The sequence below is a fragment of the Nicrophorus vespilloides genome, unplaced genomic scaffold, assembly GCF_001412225.1.
Source record: "Nicrophorus vespilloides isolate i.1.1-1 unplaced genomic scaffold, Nicve_v1.0, whole genome shotgun sequence".
NCBI classification, from domain to species: domain Eukaryota; kingdom Metazoa; phylum Arthropoda; class Insecta; order Coleoptera; family Silphidae; genus Nicrophorus; species Nicrophorus vespilloides.
The window spans coordinates 342,640-362,802 of NW_017099643.1; the positions used below are offsets into that span (position 1 = coordinate 342,640).

At 30.4% G+C, this 20,163-nt stretch overlaps 1 protein-coding gene across 1 annotated transcript in view; it reads left to right on the forward strand.

Annotated features, from left to right (window-relative positions):
- LOC108564989 (putative transcription factor SOX-15) overlaps positions 1–20,163 on the forward strand; it is a 55,079-nt gene that overhangs the window by 2,355 nt on the left and 32,561 nt on the right. The window contains exons 2-3 of the mRNA XM_017924215.1: positions 18,510–18,758; positions 19,768–20,000. Coding sequence (XP_017779704.1) covers positions 18,510–18,758; positions 19,768–20,000 — 482 coding nt within the window. The remainder of the gene's footprint in view (positions 1–18,509; positions 18,759–19,767; positions 20,001–20,163) is intronic.

The window sequence follows — 20,163 nt, forward strand, 5'->3', positions numbered from 1 at the left end:
ACGAATTGAGCACGCGATTTTGTATGGGGGAAAATGTATAATTGAATCCTCCTCCGGGTGTGAAATGCTAAAACAACTTGATTGTAAACATTCATTAAGAAAAACACAAATTCCATCTTATACCGATTTCATAAATTGCATAATATTTTAGATTCTTTTTTACTAGAAATTGACAATAACTTAATCTTCCCAATGGAATAAGTTAAATCTCTTCAAATAAACTAAAATTATATAATTAATAAAATAATTGCAAACGCAATTTATTTATTATTTCTATTTAATAACAAAATAATCAGGAAATATTAATGATTTATTGAAAAAGTTTTAATTGAAACACTTTAGAAGTACATCAATACCTCGAACAGCACGGGCAATTGTTTGAAACCGGACTAATCGAGCATCAAAATACATACATAAAATAAACCGCACAAAAAGAAGTATGAACTTGTATGAAGATAAACTTTTATCATTATGTATTTAGAAAATTTACTGATTGTTTTTTAAATTTATTTTTATTATGTCAATGACTATAATGAATCTGGACTGATCGAAGCTGCACTATGTATTGCTGTAATTGGTTTAAATAATTGTTTCTAGTCATTCAAGATGTGTAAAACTTAGGAAAATCTTTGCAGAATCAATTGAATATTTATAATTTACCAGAAAATATAACTTGATATTACCATAAAATAGAATTTATGTCTTAAAAATATCTTGATTCTGTATAAATAAACTTGTTTTTTGTATTTTATTTTTATAAGATAATTAACAAAAAATGAATAAACCTTGATGTTGTTTTAAATGAAACACTTTAGAAGTAATTGAGTGGAATCATTGTTTCCAGTTGTTCGAGATGTGTAAAATCCTGTGGAATCTCTGCAAATTGACGAATCAATTTGACGTTTCGTTGAAAAAAAAAATGCAGCAAGGCCATAAGAAGCGTTCACATTGCGCACATCTAGCTGCCGCAAAAACGGCTCAAGACTTAATTAAACACCTCTTTGTAGAAAAACCGAAGGCTGCATCAATGGCAACATTCAATGCTAAAAGCAATGTGGAAAACTTCGTTGCGAGTCGATTCAATGCAAAAACGACGATTTTGCTTGAATGCACCTCACAATACTAACTCGACCCTTTCTAAAAATAAACAAAAACAGAGAAGAAAAAAACTTGAATTTGAATATTGTTAAATACTTCTTCCATTCAAATTTGCTGCATCCTGGTGCGCAATATACGAATACTCCAGTTACTTAGATATGCGGATCGATGACAGGAAGTCCTGTGTTTGTTAATATTTCTGTTGAAAATCATTGCAAAAAGTTATATAATTGGTATCACGCTTCAAACTACTTCACTTCTATTATTTACATATTTATCATTTGTGTGGTTATTCAATCATTTCCTATATTCCATTGAATAGAAGATTGAATAAAAGAACTAAAGAAAATATTATTTATTTTTATTTATATTAGACTCATATTTTTTTTGATTATGGAACGATTTACATTAAATCGAAGCAGTTTGAACTAAATCGACCTTCAATTTTTTGTAGAGATTTGCAATATTTCAATAATAATTCAATTCAAAATTGTAAACATTTTGAGGATTTCAATAAGTTTTAAGAAAGAAAGAAATAATAAAAATATATAATATTGTACGCTTAATATTGATTCATTTCCTAGGTTATATTCTATATATAATAGTTTTTAAATAATTTTAAAAAGTAAACATTAAAATCTATTACTTTCATATTTCCAACGAAAAGTTACAATCGAATTCAAAACAATGTAGACTTTAAACTTAATTTTCATTTAGAAGAACTGTAATTCCTGTGAAGTTATTTTTTAAATTGTATCTTTTATGAGATAAGTAATTAATAACAAAAAAATAGAATAAAAAAAATACAAACAGTGGTATCGTGTATCATATTAGGAAGTGATTGAGAGATTACGGATTAGCGAGCGAAATACCGAAATTGATATCTGGGAGATGCATTGAATTCCTTTGAATCCATTGTCTCTGAATACAATTGAAATTGAACGCTGGAACCTTGACCTAGCTCAGCAGTATTACAAGCATATTTATACAAATTGAAAATCGATTTTCCTCTTCGCGACAAATCACCGTTCGTTTTGCGTTTAGCATTTTTAGCATTTGAATCAAATGAATTATATTAACTAAATAATTAAATAAATATAAAAGATGTTTGCAATGACGTGCAATAAGTTTTCCATAATTGACACATTCCTGAGGAAGAAGGCTGTCTCCTTGTTATGGTTTTTGGAGTAGCCGCATGTATAATTTCTTGAGAGGAAATCAAGGCAATAAATAAATCGTTTTCGTTGGAACCGAAATTTTTCGCTTCGGCCTCTCCGAAATTCTGCACATATTATGGTAAAATAATCAAATTTATTCAATGGCGAATAAGAAGAAGACAAAGTAGTAGAGGTTGATGATGAAGAAGAAGAAGAAAAGACGCAGAAGCTGGGTGAAATTAAAAGGAGAAGTATTTTGGTGAGATGCGATGGAGAGAAGGAGCAGATGGACCTCTGGATTTTTGGTCTTGGATTTGGATTTGGACTACCTTTTCTTCCACTTCGGGTCCCGACTCCAAATGATTTATTCGGAATGCATTGATTTATCGATGGGCCCGGAACCGCAAAAAGCGAAGAAACTTGAAGTGAAAAACAAACAAAACAAAAAATAACGTCGACGACGAAAGAGAGAAAGGAAACACGAGAGGCACACAAGTATCAGTCGACCCGCTCGAATTGAAACAATATACTATCAATTTTAATTATATATGCAATAAAATTGTTATCGCGACGGCGTTATGGCATTTCGTTCGATTCGATTGAAATTGGAGGAAACTAGAAACTAACATCGAACATTGCGACGTTGCCCATTTACAATTTACCATTAACCAGTTCTGGATGAGGCCACCTTTTTGCTCGTTGCGCCTACAAGAATTTCGGCGATTTGATGTGCGCGGCCAAATTGGACAGGATCTTGTCCAAATTCGCGATTCGAGTTGACATAAAAGTCCCGAACTCACGAACCTCCTAAACACCATCGTCGCAATGCAACAAAAAGAAATTGTCTTCAAATTCCGTTGGGTACGAGACGTGGATGAGAATCGCAAGACCTCAAACGTATACGTTGTCCCACTCTTCAACATTCGTCCTCATCGTACATCCATTCCCACCGAATTTCCATCGGGTTTTAATGGAAGTTTTCTAACGCATCAAAGCTGCGAGATTCTTCGCTCGGACCTCACACAATGGAAGATAGTTACGTGATTCCGATGTTAAATGCTTCCTAATGAGAGTGCACAATCCACCACTTGCATAGTTAAATTACACTTAAACATCAAACTCTTACTTCAAATTATAGAAACAAAAAGTTCTATGCTTGGACAAAAAGACCACAGCTTAAATAATAATTCATTTCATTTTCAAAATATTTATTGTTAATAATTAAAGTAAACTACAATGTTAAACTACTTGATGAATTGATATTCATTCATTCATAATTATGAAAATAACAGAAGAAAAAATTCTATTTATTGCAGTAAAAATAAAATTTTATATCGTAATTTAAGTTGATAAGTACCTAACTCAATGAATTGAGAATTTCCAAGGAATAATCTCAGTAATATAAACTAATTTTATTCATTTCAATTAAGTATACATTTCTAATTTAGGAAATCTCGTGGGAATTATTTGTATTCCATTTACTTTCTATATGATTTCATCAATGGATTAAAATTGAAATCTGAAGATGAAAGTTCAAATTAATAAATCAATGGAATTTAATAATTTCAATGAATAACACTATCATTCACTTGAGAGTGTTATTCATTGAAATAATCTCAGAGATTTATATTAATCCAGATTGACCATTTTTTTATGTAATTTCATCAATAAATCAAAGACTTGGTAAATTTTAATTAGTAAAGTAATGAAAATTAACTAAAAAAGGTTTAAATGGTCTCTATAGTATACCGTAATATATTTTTGAAATGACTTAAGTACAGGAAACTTAACTTAAACATAACGTAAATACAAATAATATTGAATATAGTGTTTCTAACATATTTTCATTAACTTAAAATCAATTTAAGAAGCACCTGCATTTATAAAAACGTTTCAAATGTAGAAGATTTTTTGTAAGTAGTGTTAATATTTAATTATGTGCAATATTTGTAATTTATAATTATAACAAAGAATAAGTGAGCTCGGATAAAAACAAAAGTTTATAAATAAATGAGAAAATCAAATATACACACGTGTATTTTCTTGCACAACATAATATACATATATAATGAGGAAAAAGGCTACGGAATGTTATTATTATAAGTATGAATAAAATATAAAATTGCACTTAACTCGTTTCTATTTTCATTTATAAAACTGCTTTTATCAAGAGTTCACGTGCTAATCTCGAGTACGGAATCTACGATTATTGCTGTTTTCCTCTTGATCTTTCTTTTATTCTTATATTATTATTATTTTTTACTTCAGTTTGATTTTTTCTCGTTTTGTTTCTGTTTCTTTACGGCTTTTCGCATTCGCGATTGCAAAAGGATTTTGCAAATGCACGATGGATGTGTGTATGCAAAGTGGGTGAGCTGGTGAGACAACTGTTTTTTCTTTGAATTATTACAAAAATAGTAAAAGTGGAAATATCGCATAACTTAATTATAATTAACTCACGACTCGAGTATGAAACTCGCATGTGGAACTAAAGTAAAATATCAGATTATATGTAAATGACACGAGTCGTCAATTTATTACATCATAAATTGCGTTTACTTTGCACAAAAATAATAATAATAATGGTACTTGATGTATTACGCCTTTAAGGTTGTATCATGATCATAATAGTTGTTGCATCAATCTGTTTATCTTGTATAAAAAGATATTGATCATATCAGGAAATATCTTCTTTTTTTTTAATAAATACATACAATTTTAGTTAAGCAACATCTATTGAAGATAGTACTTGAGTGGATGATATTTGTCGAATATTACGTAAATTTACATAATCAAATGATGGATTAGTCCGGTTTCAAACAGTACGGATTATTGATGGAACTAAACAATATATATCAAATAATACAATAGTATACTAGTAACTTACTCTCTTTCGCCGTATATGTTACAAACTTTTTTTTATCGGTTTTCTTATTAGAGAACCGAAATTGTGCTCAGAAACCGAAATTTATACTGTTTGGAAACCAAAACCGTATATTGTTCGAAAACCGAGGATTTATTATATCAGTGTAAACAATGAATTCTAAAATAACTCGCGTTTAAAATTGCAAATTACGAATTATTCACTTTGCTGCATGTTATTTCTGAATAATCTTGCATTTTAAATTGTAAATTATGTCTCTTAACTATTACGTGCATTTCAATTAATGAATTCTTAAATTATTAAACGTACATTTACAACCGACACTTTATAAAACAGTTTTATATCTCGATTAAAGTATTATTTTTTTTCTTAGAAGGTTTTATTGCTTTATTCTTAAACATCAGCATTTGCTTTTGGTTTCTATGAATATGAATGGCATTAGGAACATGAGCAGAGCGATATGTTACAAACATTGGATGCGTTTCATATATGAAACTGGTTTTTCTGCAAATCAAGTCTGGGGTGATTAGTGAATGCGCTACAAAGAGCGTTCGCAGCGTCGTAATTCATCCGAATTTGTGATTTCTATTTGCCGAGATGTACGTCAATCAAGGGGCCGGGAGGATATTTATCCTTTTTTCGAAATGGTAATAACAACTTACCACAAACATGGATGGAAATGGAATGCGTCGTCTACTCTTCACATATATATATTTTTTGTATTTATATGTGTATCTCTCCCTTCTATTTAATAGTACGAAATTGCAATTAGTGGTTTCACCATTCATTCGGTTTTTGCTGTTCGAAGATATGCCATTATATGTATTACGATGATGACGCGAAAAAAACTGTCTCTTCATTTAGAACTTTGCGCGCATTCCCTTAACTTGTATATTGCAACTAGTTAAATTCAGATTACACACTTGACTTGTTATTTGAGCTTTCCAATTCTGATTATCACTCATTACTCGCTTCAAAGATAGATTTAATTATACACAAACATTGTATAAAATCAAAAGTACATCTAATATTAATATACACTTTTATAAATCAGATAATTGTTATAGAAATTACTAATTTCTTTGATAGTATTGTTTATTTTCAGATTAATTACATAAATATTTGTTGCATTAAATACAAAAAAAATAGCTACAATGTTGTTTACTATGAAAGTTTTAAAACACATATGAAATTTGAAAGTATACTGATTTTCTTTAGTTTAGATCCAATTCGTTATTAACTTACTTCGTCAAGCTGGGCACATCTTGGAGATGATGTGATTTAATTTTTAGATTAGATTAGTTCATGATAACTATAGGATAAAGTAACATGATGATTGAGTAAGATTATGATAGGATAACCATTTATATGATTTAAAATTAAAAGTTACATAATACAAATTCATATATTTAAATAAGGAAATACCTAAATCCACTATTATGGTGGAAACCGGACTAATATAGTACTTTAAAACTATATAACAATAAATCGCACAAATAGAAACTTGACTGTGTAGAAGAAAAACGATTATTTTTTGTATACAATTTGTGTAGAATTTATTTTTATTTTGCTCAATTGAAATTTAGTTTTATTGAATCTTTCAATCCGAACTATACTGAATCTGGACTAATCGAAACCGGACTATACGAGGAATTGCTGCAATATGTAAAAACATAAAGAAACAATAATAAGTATAATAATATAGTATATATTTACTACAAAGATTTAATCAAATTTATTAATAGTAATATTAACTAAAACAAATAATATAGCTGTTGAGTTACCAATCTATAAGACAATTACACCGACAGAAAATTTACTTAACAAATTAAATAACAAATATAAGTAATAACAAATTAAAGTATTTAAAATGTGGACTTATATGTTTGATCGAATGATTGACACTATGAATAAATAGTTTGAATGTAATTCAGTGTTGTTGATCTGAACGCTAAAACGGGTAAAAAGCTTTGAAGAATCTAGTAAACAGATCGGAGTGTTGACTATGTTTATGTTAGGACAACAAATTAAATTATTGAAAATTTTGACTTACGTAATGTAACTTGTATGGTTGATAATATAAATAGAGAGTTTTATTGGAATTGTATCTATCTGATATTGGGTTAAAAAGCTTATAAGATGTGAAGGCGTTATGTCCAAAGTGAGTCGACTAAAAACGTTGACGATTGACAAACGAGTTTTAATAACGAATAAACAGTTGGGTTTTTGCGGCTGAGTCGGGTGGAGTTGGCTGAGGATCAGAGCAAAATGCGAGCGAAAGAGTGAGTGATAGAGAGAGAGAGAAAGAGATGAGGCTGTTACATCCATCGAATATTGGAAAACAGTTTTTATCCCTGTTACGATTTATTGGACTGTCCAATGCAGAAAACGGTTTATTTATGGCCGAAGTGGAACAATTAGCACCGGATAAGAAGAACCCGGTGCGTCGGATAAATAAATAAAATGCGCGGTGCGTTATTACTTAATCAATTTTATTGCGTCGTTTCCATCAAATCATCTCGCTGATTTCTCGGAACGGCGATCGCAATCGAAGACTTAAAAGGAACTGGCGGAGGGGACGTCCTCTATTAATTACCAACAAACCACCATTTTCGAATGCTCGAAGAATTGAGTGGTTATTACTAGAAAATATATGGTGGAATATACAGTTTCGTTATAACATACAAATAATACTAGGAGCTGTACCATAGATATAATTTATATGATCAAAAGGTAGACGCGAAGATGAAGATGAAAAAGAGGCAAAGATCATCTTCTTAATTTTTCATCTCGGATACAATGAATGTGCTAATTTAAACGTTAATCGAACGTCACATCTCTTATTTTTTGCAATTACTTATTTATTGAATCTCCCGGCTTCTCGGTATCATTGCGGTTTTCTTCTTCTTCCCCATTATTTCTGTGTTTCGCTTGATGTAACGATTATTGAAATTCGCAGGGAAAAAATCGTCCTCGGGAAATCCTAGAAACCGAACCGAACTGTTATCTCGATTAACTTTAATTAAACGAATTTAATTACTCCAGGTATTTACCATTAATTATTACTAACGCATTCAATGGAACTCAATTCAATTAGCCTACTATTTCTTTCTTTTTTGTTTGTTCTTCAATGAGATTTTTGCTACCGCTTTTATTTTATTTGTAAATTGCATATTTAAACGTATACGTTTATCACTCGTTTTACACGGTACTTTCTTTACACGTATTCACTTTTACACGGTTTAAATAAAATTAATTAAAAATAAATGTTGAAAATAACCTACACGATTTACACGATTTTACATTATAAAAGTTACAATTTTCATTTATACGTTTTTACAGTGTATTTCTAAAATAAAATGTATTCACTTTTAATACTGTTTTTATTTTGAATCCATATAGTTTACATTGATGAAAATGGACATATAACATCTAGCAATTTTCACAAAAATATTCATTCACATACAGTTGACCATTAGTTAAATTAGTTGTTTGAAGAATAGAAGACACGAGCGGTTTAATAGAAAAATTGAAGCACAATTAATTTTGATTGATAAATTATTGCTGACTGAGCATTTCTAGATGTGTATTACAACGGGTGAATCAATTGTGAAGTGTTTAGACTTTTTTCGTCTCCTTCTTCATATTTTTATTTAAGTACCATATGATTAATAGTCGCTCGAATCTTCCACCCGATCGACTGCTATCCTTCAGCATTTTTTTTCTACGTACGGGGACCCTCATAGAACATATTGACAGGTGGATGAATTCACCTGGCAATGAACAAAAAACGTGACGGCTCCGAACCGACCAGATGCCAACTGCGAACACGAAAAATGAACCGCCGATGAGTTTCACCATAAAATTACATTAGATTATTTCAAAACGACCAACCAACAAACAAACAAACAGCAACAACAAACGACGATTATGCGATGAAAGAGATTTGCCGACCTAATCAAGCACTAATTACAGCGTTGCGCGAAATTAAAATGAATTAAAACGACTTTCTCTAATTATTCGCGTTTTTGCATAACGGTTATGCAGGCAATTGGTTATTAGCATTCGGATGATCTTTTCACGAAAAATAATATTAACGATGATGTGTGGCGAGAAACGCGTTACACCTATGCATATATACATGCAGATAAATATATTTATATCCGTAATTGCGACTATTTCATAAACGATTTGTTAACCCATAAAAAGTAATGACTTCTTCTGCTTCTGCCAGCAATAATCAAATCCGCGGTTTCCTATCTCGTCTCTGTTGTTCCTCTCAGTACCAATCAGTTTACGAGAGACCAAGAGTAATCACTATAAAGAAATAGCTTAATTACTTTGTAGAACTTCGCAGAATCCTCGTATAAAGAAGTGTAATTCAGAGGCCGGCTTAGAGGAATCGTTAAAAGTTTTAAATATTAATAAAAAAATATATATATATATAATTTATTATATTTAAATACTGAGAATGAAAATGAAAAGAGATTTTTGTACTTGATACGATTTAATTTATTTCAAGTTGGAATTGTTTCTAAAGCTTCTACGTTTAGAATTGGGTTAGTAAGAGTAGGTCAAGATTAGAAATTAGAATATAATTTACAAGTTAAACTGGGCTCTAGTTTAATATTTTCCTTATTGTTATCATTATGATTACTTAGTTTGAGGTGAGGTTTCTATCTTTAATATGAATATCCCATATAAATTGATAAAATAACGTTTACATTTTCTTGAAATATATCTTTGAACAATAGATTTTATGTCTTTTTAGAAGATGAAGTAAATTAACTGAAATAAAACATTACCATTTGTATATAATTAATTAATTGTATATGTTAAAGTAAAATTAATATGGTTTTACTTTAATGTATTAAAATTCCTGAAAAAATCTAAACAAACATATTTATTATTTGCTTTTTATTAAGATACAAATATTTTCAAAAAACTAATTATCATTGGGTATAAATCTGGGAAACTCAATGCAATGTATTAATATAAACAAAACATTATGAACATAATTTATTTTCATCTTTGGGTAAAAGTTGAATTACTTTGTAGTATTTTAACATTTTTATTTCATTTCATTAATGATTATATTATGAGATTATAAATAATGATAATAATAGATTTACATTTTAATTTCATTCTGATTATATCAAAAAATAGCAAAAATGATTTTTTTTATAAGAGTTGAGTGTGTTCTTAGATATATGAAGTAATAGGTATGGTAGGGTCGTAATCGAACGTTGCAAATTGTTATTGATGAACAAATAGAGACGTTCAGTATGAATATTAGAAATGTTTGAAATTGATCTGCGGTCGTGTGAACTTTTCTTCTGCGTCGCACCGGATTGTCGCCGCCTCGATTATATAAGAAGGCGCTTTTTGTATGAAGTAATAATGCAAGTGAGGCGATGGCGGCGCAAGAGCAGAGCATCATCATCATCAACAACAACATCAGAAACAGAAGCGAGCAAGCAAGCAGCAGCATCAGGATCAGAAGCGGTCGAACAAACCGGGAACGATTTCATATATAAAATAATAGGAATATTTGCGTTGGTTATAAGCACAGCACCATTAACATAGTTGGTGCTTGATTTAAACGTGATATCTTGTAGCAAATGTCTTAATTATTGGCTGCAGCGACGGTGCGAATTTAAACTGTCTACTAAGGCCTTTTCTGGAGACTCAGCATCCAATAAAAAGGGGCCGTTCATGGAACGACGGACGTGACGCGACTGCGGATCTCCTTCAAGAGCCTCCGTGAATTATTTCTCGTGAAAAACTGTATGCTACCAGTTTTTACAGGCGGGCGGACGAATGGAAGGACGGATTCAACAACCATACCTTGGTTCTTGGCTCTTCGGAAAGGGAGTCAGTCCTCCATCCTTGCAAGCATCCTGCGGCTGACGCCGATGTTGACGCTTCTACTTCTGCTTCTGCTGCTTCTCGCTCTTGCGCTGGAATTTTCGGGGCTTTTGAGATTTTTATTTGCCTCCTCGGAAGACGAGGACGAAGATGCTGGAGCCCTTTTTTAGCGCCCCAAGGACCGGATCGGCATAGATTTCTTCGCGATATTATTTCCCTTTTCGGCCTCCGCGACTCTCCGTCGCTTTTGCGAGCCGCGCTTTTTCCACCTTTCCTCAGGTACATTTCGCGAATACTTAATTGCCACCCCAATTTTGGTACCGCCGCACCGGTCTTACATTCATCTACATATTTTATTCATTAAATCTCTCTTTCTCTCTCACACTCACTCACTTTATTTCTTAACGCAATTACAACCAACAGCAACAACATGTTTTCCAGCTTTCCCATCTTCAACTTTCAAAACAAAACAACCCATACTTTACATTCTTTCAATACCAACTTTTTATATATATTACCATTGACATTTATAAAACCAACTGTCAAAATTAAACATATTCAAATTTTCTAATCTATCCAAATAAGACTTACAAAACAAAATTTAAACTTTCCTATAATTATTTTCAAACTTTAATATTCTAATAAAATACACAAAAATGAATAAGGTAATTAACAAAAATTAATTATTTCTAACAATGTTATTCATTAAATTATGCAATGAACCGTTCTAATGGAATTGTACATGTTTGACCACATTTAGTTTGTTACATATAATTATTTGTAATCCAAATATGAAATTTGTTCTAAATATACCAAAGTTCATAGAATTTAATTAAAGTTAATTATGATTGATTACAAAGTAATTAACATTTTATAACTTAAGGTTAAATTAAATTACACAAGAATCAATAGGTATTTAAATTTGATTTTTATTGATCATTGTTTAATGATTAGTTTATAACTTAATATAGTAATTTACAATAAAGTAATTATCAGTACATATTTCTCTATGAATTACCAGCACTATTTTATTATTAATAGATAATTTTATAAATATTATCTCTAAATGAGATGAAGCATAAATTCAATTTTTGTGTCTATACATTGAAGACTGTTAAAGTTAATTTGTTAACTAGAGAATTCTCCAATTAGAAGAAAGCCAATTCTAATCGGAATTTCGAATAATATACATACATTAATCACAGCTCGTTTCAATAAAGGAGTCTACATTGCCACGTTTTTTTTTTTGGAGGTACAATATATAATAATGAATGTGTGAGACAAGGATGCAGAATAGAAAAGGCAACTAGAAACTAAATAAATATGTATAATATAATTTAACGGTCAATAGATTTAATATGCAAATCTTCGTGGAATTGAAGGAGAAGAGATGTAAAAAGAATATATGTATGGAATAAATTACAATAAGTCATCTCGTAAAGGTCCGGTCAATAGAGGAAGGCGAGGATGGATGTTGCTCTCAGACACACGGCACATCGGATTTAATATTATTTAAACATATTCCGTAACACCTACTAGAACTAATCTCAATTTCCATTGTGTTCCTCTTCTTCTTCTTCATCATCATCCTCCTCCTCGCGGAAGACTCGAGCTCTTCGAACAGTGCCATTCGTAAAAGCATCCCAGTTATTCTTCCGACCCGTCTCTTCTTTTTTCATTTCGTTGGCATGACCCGAGTTCTTCTATGCGGCCTATGCAAATTCTCGAATTAACATTCAGAAAAAATATTCAATTATATATAAAAATAAACTTCGCTTAATTAAAGCAACCTCGGCAGAAATTATGTAAACATGAAGAAGTATGTATATATAAAAAACGCGTGATCTTGATTAAAGTGTAAATCATAGATTTAACAAATTGTTATGACAAATAAGTACAGCTTATTCATTGGAAGTTATGAGCTTTGAAATTGATTTCAGTTGATTGCTTTGAATCATTTGTTGAGTGTGATGCATATAAATAAATGTTGCAAATGTACTATTAATCATGCATTCTTGTCGTTTCACCTATCCAATTTTGTATTTTTGTGGCGCATGCATTTTAATTTCTTAATTTATTTCTTCATTCATTTCCATATCTAAGTAATGATGAAGTTTCAAGGTTACTTGCAAAATTAACTCTCAATTAAATGCTGGATGATATTCATCTTAAAGTTTACGATTACTAAAGTTAAACATGAATGGATGATTTAGGTGGATTGTCAAATATTAGTGAAGAGTAAAATAATTAAGAGAAAGTTCTTTAAAAAAGTAATATACTACAACTAATAATTGGAAAATTAGTTTATGCAATAAATGGGTTAAAAAGAAAGTACAAATACAATATTTGGTCAATAGATAAATTAAGTAAAGTATATCGTATTTATCTACGGTGCGAAATGTTGTAATTGCTGTTACTATTAGTGAAGGATTCGAACAATTTCTGAGTAGGCTAGGTATTTCTCGCTGTTTCTCGCTTTACGTTCACTTTTCGTAACATCTGGGGCATTTTAGTCTTCCTCTCTGCCTTTTAATAGAATTTATGAAATATTTCCAAAGGCCAACAATGCACAATAAATCCAATACGAAATACTCAAAGTCCATCGTAGCCTTAAGACTTTTTTTTATTCTTGTAATATAACTATAATTAATTTCAATTCACTATGTTTTCTTTATTTACTAAAGATATTTAAACAAAAATGAAAAAAGAGATTATTCATTTGATTTGAGGTAAATTTTTATTTTCCAAGTGTTTTATAGAAAGCAGAATAAGCTTTAAATATTTGATTAATTGATAATTCTCAGAAAATGAGAAATAAGCTGAAGAATAGATGAAATTTATTGATTATACAATTATTTCTCGGGAACTAAAAAGAAAATATAAAAATTAAAGGTTAGTACACACTAGTTAGTATTTGTTCACTTAAAGGAAAGTATGAGCTACTTGATATATCACAAACGAAATAAGTTTCTTAAAAAAAAACTTACTTTTAAATTGATTATATGTCTTTCTTTTAACAGAAATGATAGTATAAATTGTAACAGGTTATACTTTCTCAAAATAATTGTACAAATTGTAGCTAATTTTACTTTATAATGATAATTTTATAAGATTTTTTTATTCTAATGTTGCGTCCACACTATTCGTGAAACACAACACAAATGTTTACCAACTACAGTGAAACCACCATTAGTTCCAGAATCTTACTTGTAATGCAAAACACTCTTTAAATGAAAAATTTCAAATATGTCTCAACACAAGTTTAGAAAATTATGTAGTAGGCCCATAATCTGGGACTTTCCTTTTCCTTGTCACTCGTTATGCGAAACGTTGCTCGTCAAACCATAATCATTTTTAACTCGTTAAGCGAGGTCCCACAGTACTACATGTAGTTAACAAAGATTGTTCCAGAAAAACTTAAAGAAATGCATTCATAACTTCTGTTAGTTAAGGAAATATATTGTTAATGAAATAATTGTTGTAGGAAACTAACAGTATGCAAAATACTAATGATCAAAATTTGATATTTTTTGTATGTCTATGAGCTAACAATAAGCAGATATGGAATGTAATAAGTCAATTTTGACTTATTTGTCAATGTTTATTATAAACAGTAATAAATTTATTGTATCTACACAATGAAGACAGATCAAATATGTACTTATTTATGAGCTATAACATTTCTTAAATTTTTAAAAATTTACTACTATAATTATAATTGTTACTTTTGTAAGATTATAATTTCTTTCATACATATAATTACAAAAGGTTACTCTACAAAACGTGAATATTAATTAGATAAAATAACGATAAATCAACCGATAGAAAATCCTGCTTTATTATTGTTCTTAATACACAAGACTAATAAACAAAGGAATAAGAAACTTCTAATGTAATTACCACTTGTCCATAAAGTTTTCACAGCATCTTTGATCCAAGTTGTAAATTTATATGAAAAGGGTCACACCTTGTAATCAATGAAAACATATCTATTTTCTCTCCAATTCAATAAAAAAAATGTTTACGTTCGACATCAATCAATGGGTTTTTCTACGCGTTTCCACCTGTCTCTTTCTCTCCAAGATCCCAAAAATAAAGATTAAGGAGAGTGGGGAAAAGGCATTAGATAAGAGCAATCGGATAAATGGGAGTGTATCAATTACGGTTTTTGTTACGTATAAATTTGAAATAATTTTCTGTCTGGCGAAACGTATTTACATACAAATATTCGCTGTTAGTTATCGCACAATCTGTAACTGGCAATCTGATAATGTGCGCATAGTTAACATGAATAAAGTGTACTAAGTGCGCCGGGCTGTCTCACTCGTGCACACGTGCACACTATGCACACGCGTGACGTAACGCACCGTACCGAAGTGCAGTATTTACAATAGCGAAACGTAACGAGTGAGAGAGAGAGTGAGTGAGATAGACAGAAAAATAGGAGAGAAAAAAGACAGGTAAAATTCAAGCTAAATGTATTTGTGTGTGCATGCACGGACATTCCGATAAATATTCAACTTGGGAAATATATTATTATTACGGAGCGATTTGCATAAACGGTGTCTGCGCCTGGTATCCTTTATTCAGTCTGCACACATAACGTAAGGACAATTTGCACATTCGATACGCCGATTATTAAACTCGAAAGCTTTTACACATAGACGTTTATTTTTGTGGTTTCAACTCTATTTTTATTGATCAGATTTTGGTATTTTTAATCCTATGTACTAAAAATACACGTAACTACATCTGTACCTGAGATAAACGTATCTCCAGTTTATTTTTAATTTATATAAGTACGAGTCATATAGTCAACAGATTACAAAAAAATACACACTTATTTCAATCTTTTCACTAATTATAATTTTAAACAATTATTTCACTAATTTTCAACAAACAAACAAAATTGTTTTGTTTATTTCCGTTTTTTATTGATATTATGATTATATTGAATATTTTAACATTTACTTTTCCATCATTTTCAACTAAAATTGAGAAAAATATGTTTTTTTAAGTACAGCAATACCTTGCATAGTGCGTGTCAGTCCGGAAAACAAACTAAATATACCAAAATAAAAATTAGTATACAATTTTATACATAAATGATCGGGTTTTTACTTTTGTCTATTCGATTAATCCGGTTTATAAAATATTACCCGCACTATGCGAGGTATTGCTGAATTTATAAAATACAAAAATTGACTTTCGTCCATTGAACTAAGAAATTTTAGAAGATCATCTTATATTCCAGATATAAACAAAACTAATATGGATAAGATTAATTTAGATGCAATATTTTGTATTCGATTTGCATGCACTAAATTTGTTACTAATAATTCTATAAATCTCATGGTCGAAATCAACAACAGATTTATAAGCGAATCCTTACGAGTAGTTACATGGAATTACTAATAACAAGAACGCGTACAAAAATAACCTTCATTTGCAACACGTAATTAGATTCTCTCTAGAAAAACGAGATTGAATTCTGGACAATGTTTTTTTTATATTAATTTCATCCCGAGGTTATGAATAAAATCTCAATTAAAATAACCTTTAGTTAAATATTAATTGATATACTAATTAGATGAAAAGCAATAAATTGCAACTAGTTAAAGAGAATTGAATGATATGCAGTGCAACGAAGATTAAATGGAGTTCCGGTCGTTGGTAATAGCATGCGATTACGCAATATCCCAACAATATCACAGATACATCAATTATCCTCTCGTTTCTTTCGATCTGCGTTGTTTTTTTCTCTCTTTCTTTATTTCTTCTTACGTCTTGCGGTTACAATTACACCGAGGATTTAAATAGAAATATAAATATTCCGTGTCGGATCCGTGCGTTCGGTCTCCTGAGACTTGTAACCGTTGAGTAATGGGGCGTTCGGGTGTACTTTCAATAAGCCTATACCCATATGAGATGAGACACTTCAAAAACCTATCGATTCTATTGCTGTCAATTAAAAGTCCTCTGGAATGATTCAAGGAACTACACCATTATTGGCCTGTAAACGCACACGAGAATTGACAATTTCAAATTTCAACAACAGCAACAAGAACAAGTAAGAAAAATAAGACGAGAAGAAATTTATAGAAAACAGTGGCAAATAAATGTGTAATAGCATCTTCAATTGCCATCTTATGAAATAGTAAATCGGTTTTTCCTTATACCCGTATTTAGAATGGAATAGAATTTACTTTCAAATGTACATGTTTTCATTGATAATCATTTAAACTTTGATTCTGAAATGCAAAGTATTGATAAATCCAACTTTTAATAAAAAAAACTGAGTATAAATCTATAGAAATCATTGCTAAGTATAAAAGCGTTTTCAATTGTCAACTTATGAAATAGTAAATTAGTTTTTCTTTATGCCTAGTTTGTAATACAATGAAATTAATTGCGTTTTGTTATAAAATGTATGTTCATTTGATCATGAATTTGGTTCTAATACATAAAATATTATATTATTTGATAATTTCTTCTCATAAGAAAACAAATGATTAAAAAAGTTATAGAAATCTGTGGTTAATAAAATTGAATGAGTAAATTGTTGTTTGTTTATAAATGTCGACTAGAATTTAATTGCGTTGTAGGTTTTATATTTTTTTTAGAAAATCTAAAAGTTTTATTTGTATTTACCGTGGACTTTAAATAACAAATATTTTTTAGATAATCTAATCTACACGTTGTTGTTATTGATTTTTTTTGTCAAATAAATTTGTGTAATTCCTGAAAAACATACGCTGTGTTGTCTATAATTGCTCACTTATACGATTATATAATTGTCTTCTTCAACTTTTCGTTAAAAAATATCAGTGTTTTGTTTCAACTGAGTTGTTGTCTATTTATTATTAGTATTCATTCGATAAAATCGTATCTGCATAAAGCCACATTACGAATCAGCTGATAAACTAATGTGATACTGAGAATTTCGAAAAATAAATTGATTTTTACCTGGAATTCATTTAATATTTATTACATAGAGCCTAGAGCACATGTTTATTAGATAAAACGTTGCGTATCACGTAAAATAGTTAATACCGAGTGCGATAAGCGATAACAGATTACCAACTTTACAATGTCTCTTGCTCTCTCCAACCTGCACATTATCAGGTTTATTTATTTATTTTTTTTTCTTTGCTTTATACGAATAGTTTCCCAATTTTCGTGGATCGAAATACGTGTTTCAATTAATTAAAAACGAGGAAACTAAACAAAGCAATTAACTGAATAGAGGATGGAATAAAGAAGAAGAAAAAAAGACTTCCGATGAGTAATGCTAATAAATAAATCGGGTATTTATAAGCTAATTAATTGCAGGCCGTGCTTTTCAATTCCACCATCAAGGCTTTTCCTATGCTTTTAAATTTATGTACGCGCGTACATAAGATTGAATAAAAAGACGAGAACTTTTACTCTCGAGTCTCTATGTGTAATTCATTAATTAGACGGCGTTAATTAACTCGTTTGTTATTCTTGTTTTTTTGCAGGATCATGGAAGACACCACGCCGTCCCCGACGACAACGAATCCTTATTCATCCTGTATATCTCCATCGAATTCACCATCCCCAATGCTACCTCAACAATACCCCATGCATCTTCCCTCCAGATGCGAGTATCTAGAACAGGAGATGGTGCCCACCACTCAAGGTCTTCCGCAAGTTATGTCCAAGACCCAAGAGATGTGGGATATGCCGCAAAATATGTACCCAGAGTATAGGAACTTCGATAACACTAGGTGAGTCGACTTTCTTCGCAGCAGAAACCGTAATTAGTAAGATAAGATTACGCTCCGTTCTAATCGTTTAATTATTACTCACCGTATTATTAATCATGCATTTGTTTCGCAAGAATATCGCGATGACCACACCATTTCTTCAATAACACGTACAATGAAAAAAAAACGCAAGTTATTTTATCATTTGTAGTTTAACTTTATCCTAAGGTTAATTTTAGACATATTTAAACTATCTATAATAGTCTAAAGTTTTCAAATAATGTGCAAATAATGAATAATCAATAAATATTAATCAATTAGTAAATTCATACAGCTAAAACTATAGTGAAAATGAATCAGTTTTTTTTTATAATATACAATATTCAAAAAAAATAAATTTCTAAATATTAAATTTAATCACAACTCTCTTAAGAAATTTTATTGAAATACTCAAATAATATAATTATATAAAATTATATCATTTTTGTTGTTTTCAAGTAAATAGATTCCAGAAAGGTAAATTTTCTAATTTATTTGAATCAAGTTATGAGAAAGTAATCGTTTTCCTTGTTCGAAGTAAGTTCCACATCTACATTTAATTAAATTAGTTAATCAAAACCATTTAATACAACTATAGATAGTTTCAAGCAAGTTCTTAGCAAGTTTAGTCTGGCGTGTAGTCGCATAAATTAATGATTAAAATGTACAAGGTATGATTTCACGCTTACTTTTGTTACGTAAGTATATACGTAGTTATAACGCACTCAGAATTTGGCGGGAAATATTCAAATTTTAATGTATAAAAAAGATTTTAAAGTAATGACTTGTTAGTATTAGAATATAAAAATAAGAAAAGTGTCTATAATCAGGGTATCCCCATAAAATGTTAGTAGTTTTATTTGAATACTAGATATTAGTGACGAAAATATATTAGATTAGATAATGTAGAAGTTTATATTTTTTTTTATTACTATATAATTTAATGATTGATTGAATTTGAAGTGTGCATTTCATTGTGTGGATTTTTCAGATTTCCGACAGTCGATTATACGAGGAGCGCCGCGTACATCGATAACATGTCGGGCTTCGCTCAAACGCGACCAAATTATGGACAGAAGATGGGTGGACAGGGACAGAAGACGCCGAAGGAGGCGCGGATCAGGCGACCCATGAACGCTTTCATGGTATGGGCGAAGGTCGAGAGGAAGAAGCTTGCCGACGAAAATCCGGATCTCCACAACGCGGATCTCAGCAAGAAGCTTGGTAAGTCCCGAAAATCAATTAAAAACATAACCGTGAACAACAACGTAAATTTAAAATATATATACGAGATAAAAATCTAATTAGCGGCGGTGGCGCGAAAGAGTGAATCATTGTTTCGTAATCCGTGTGTTTATTGTTATTAATAATAACATCTGAGGAGACG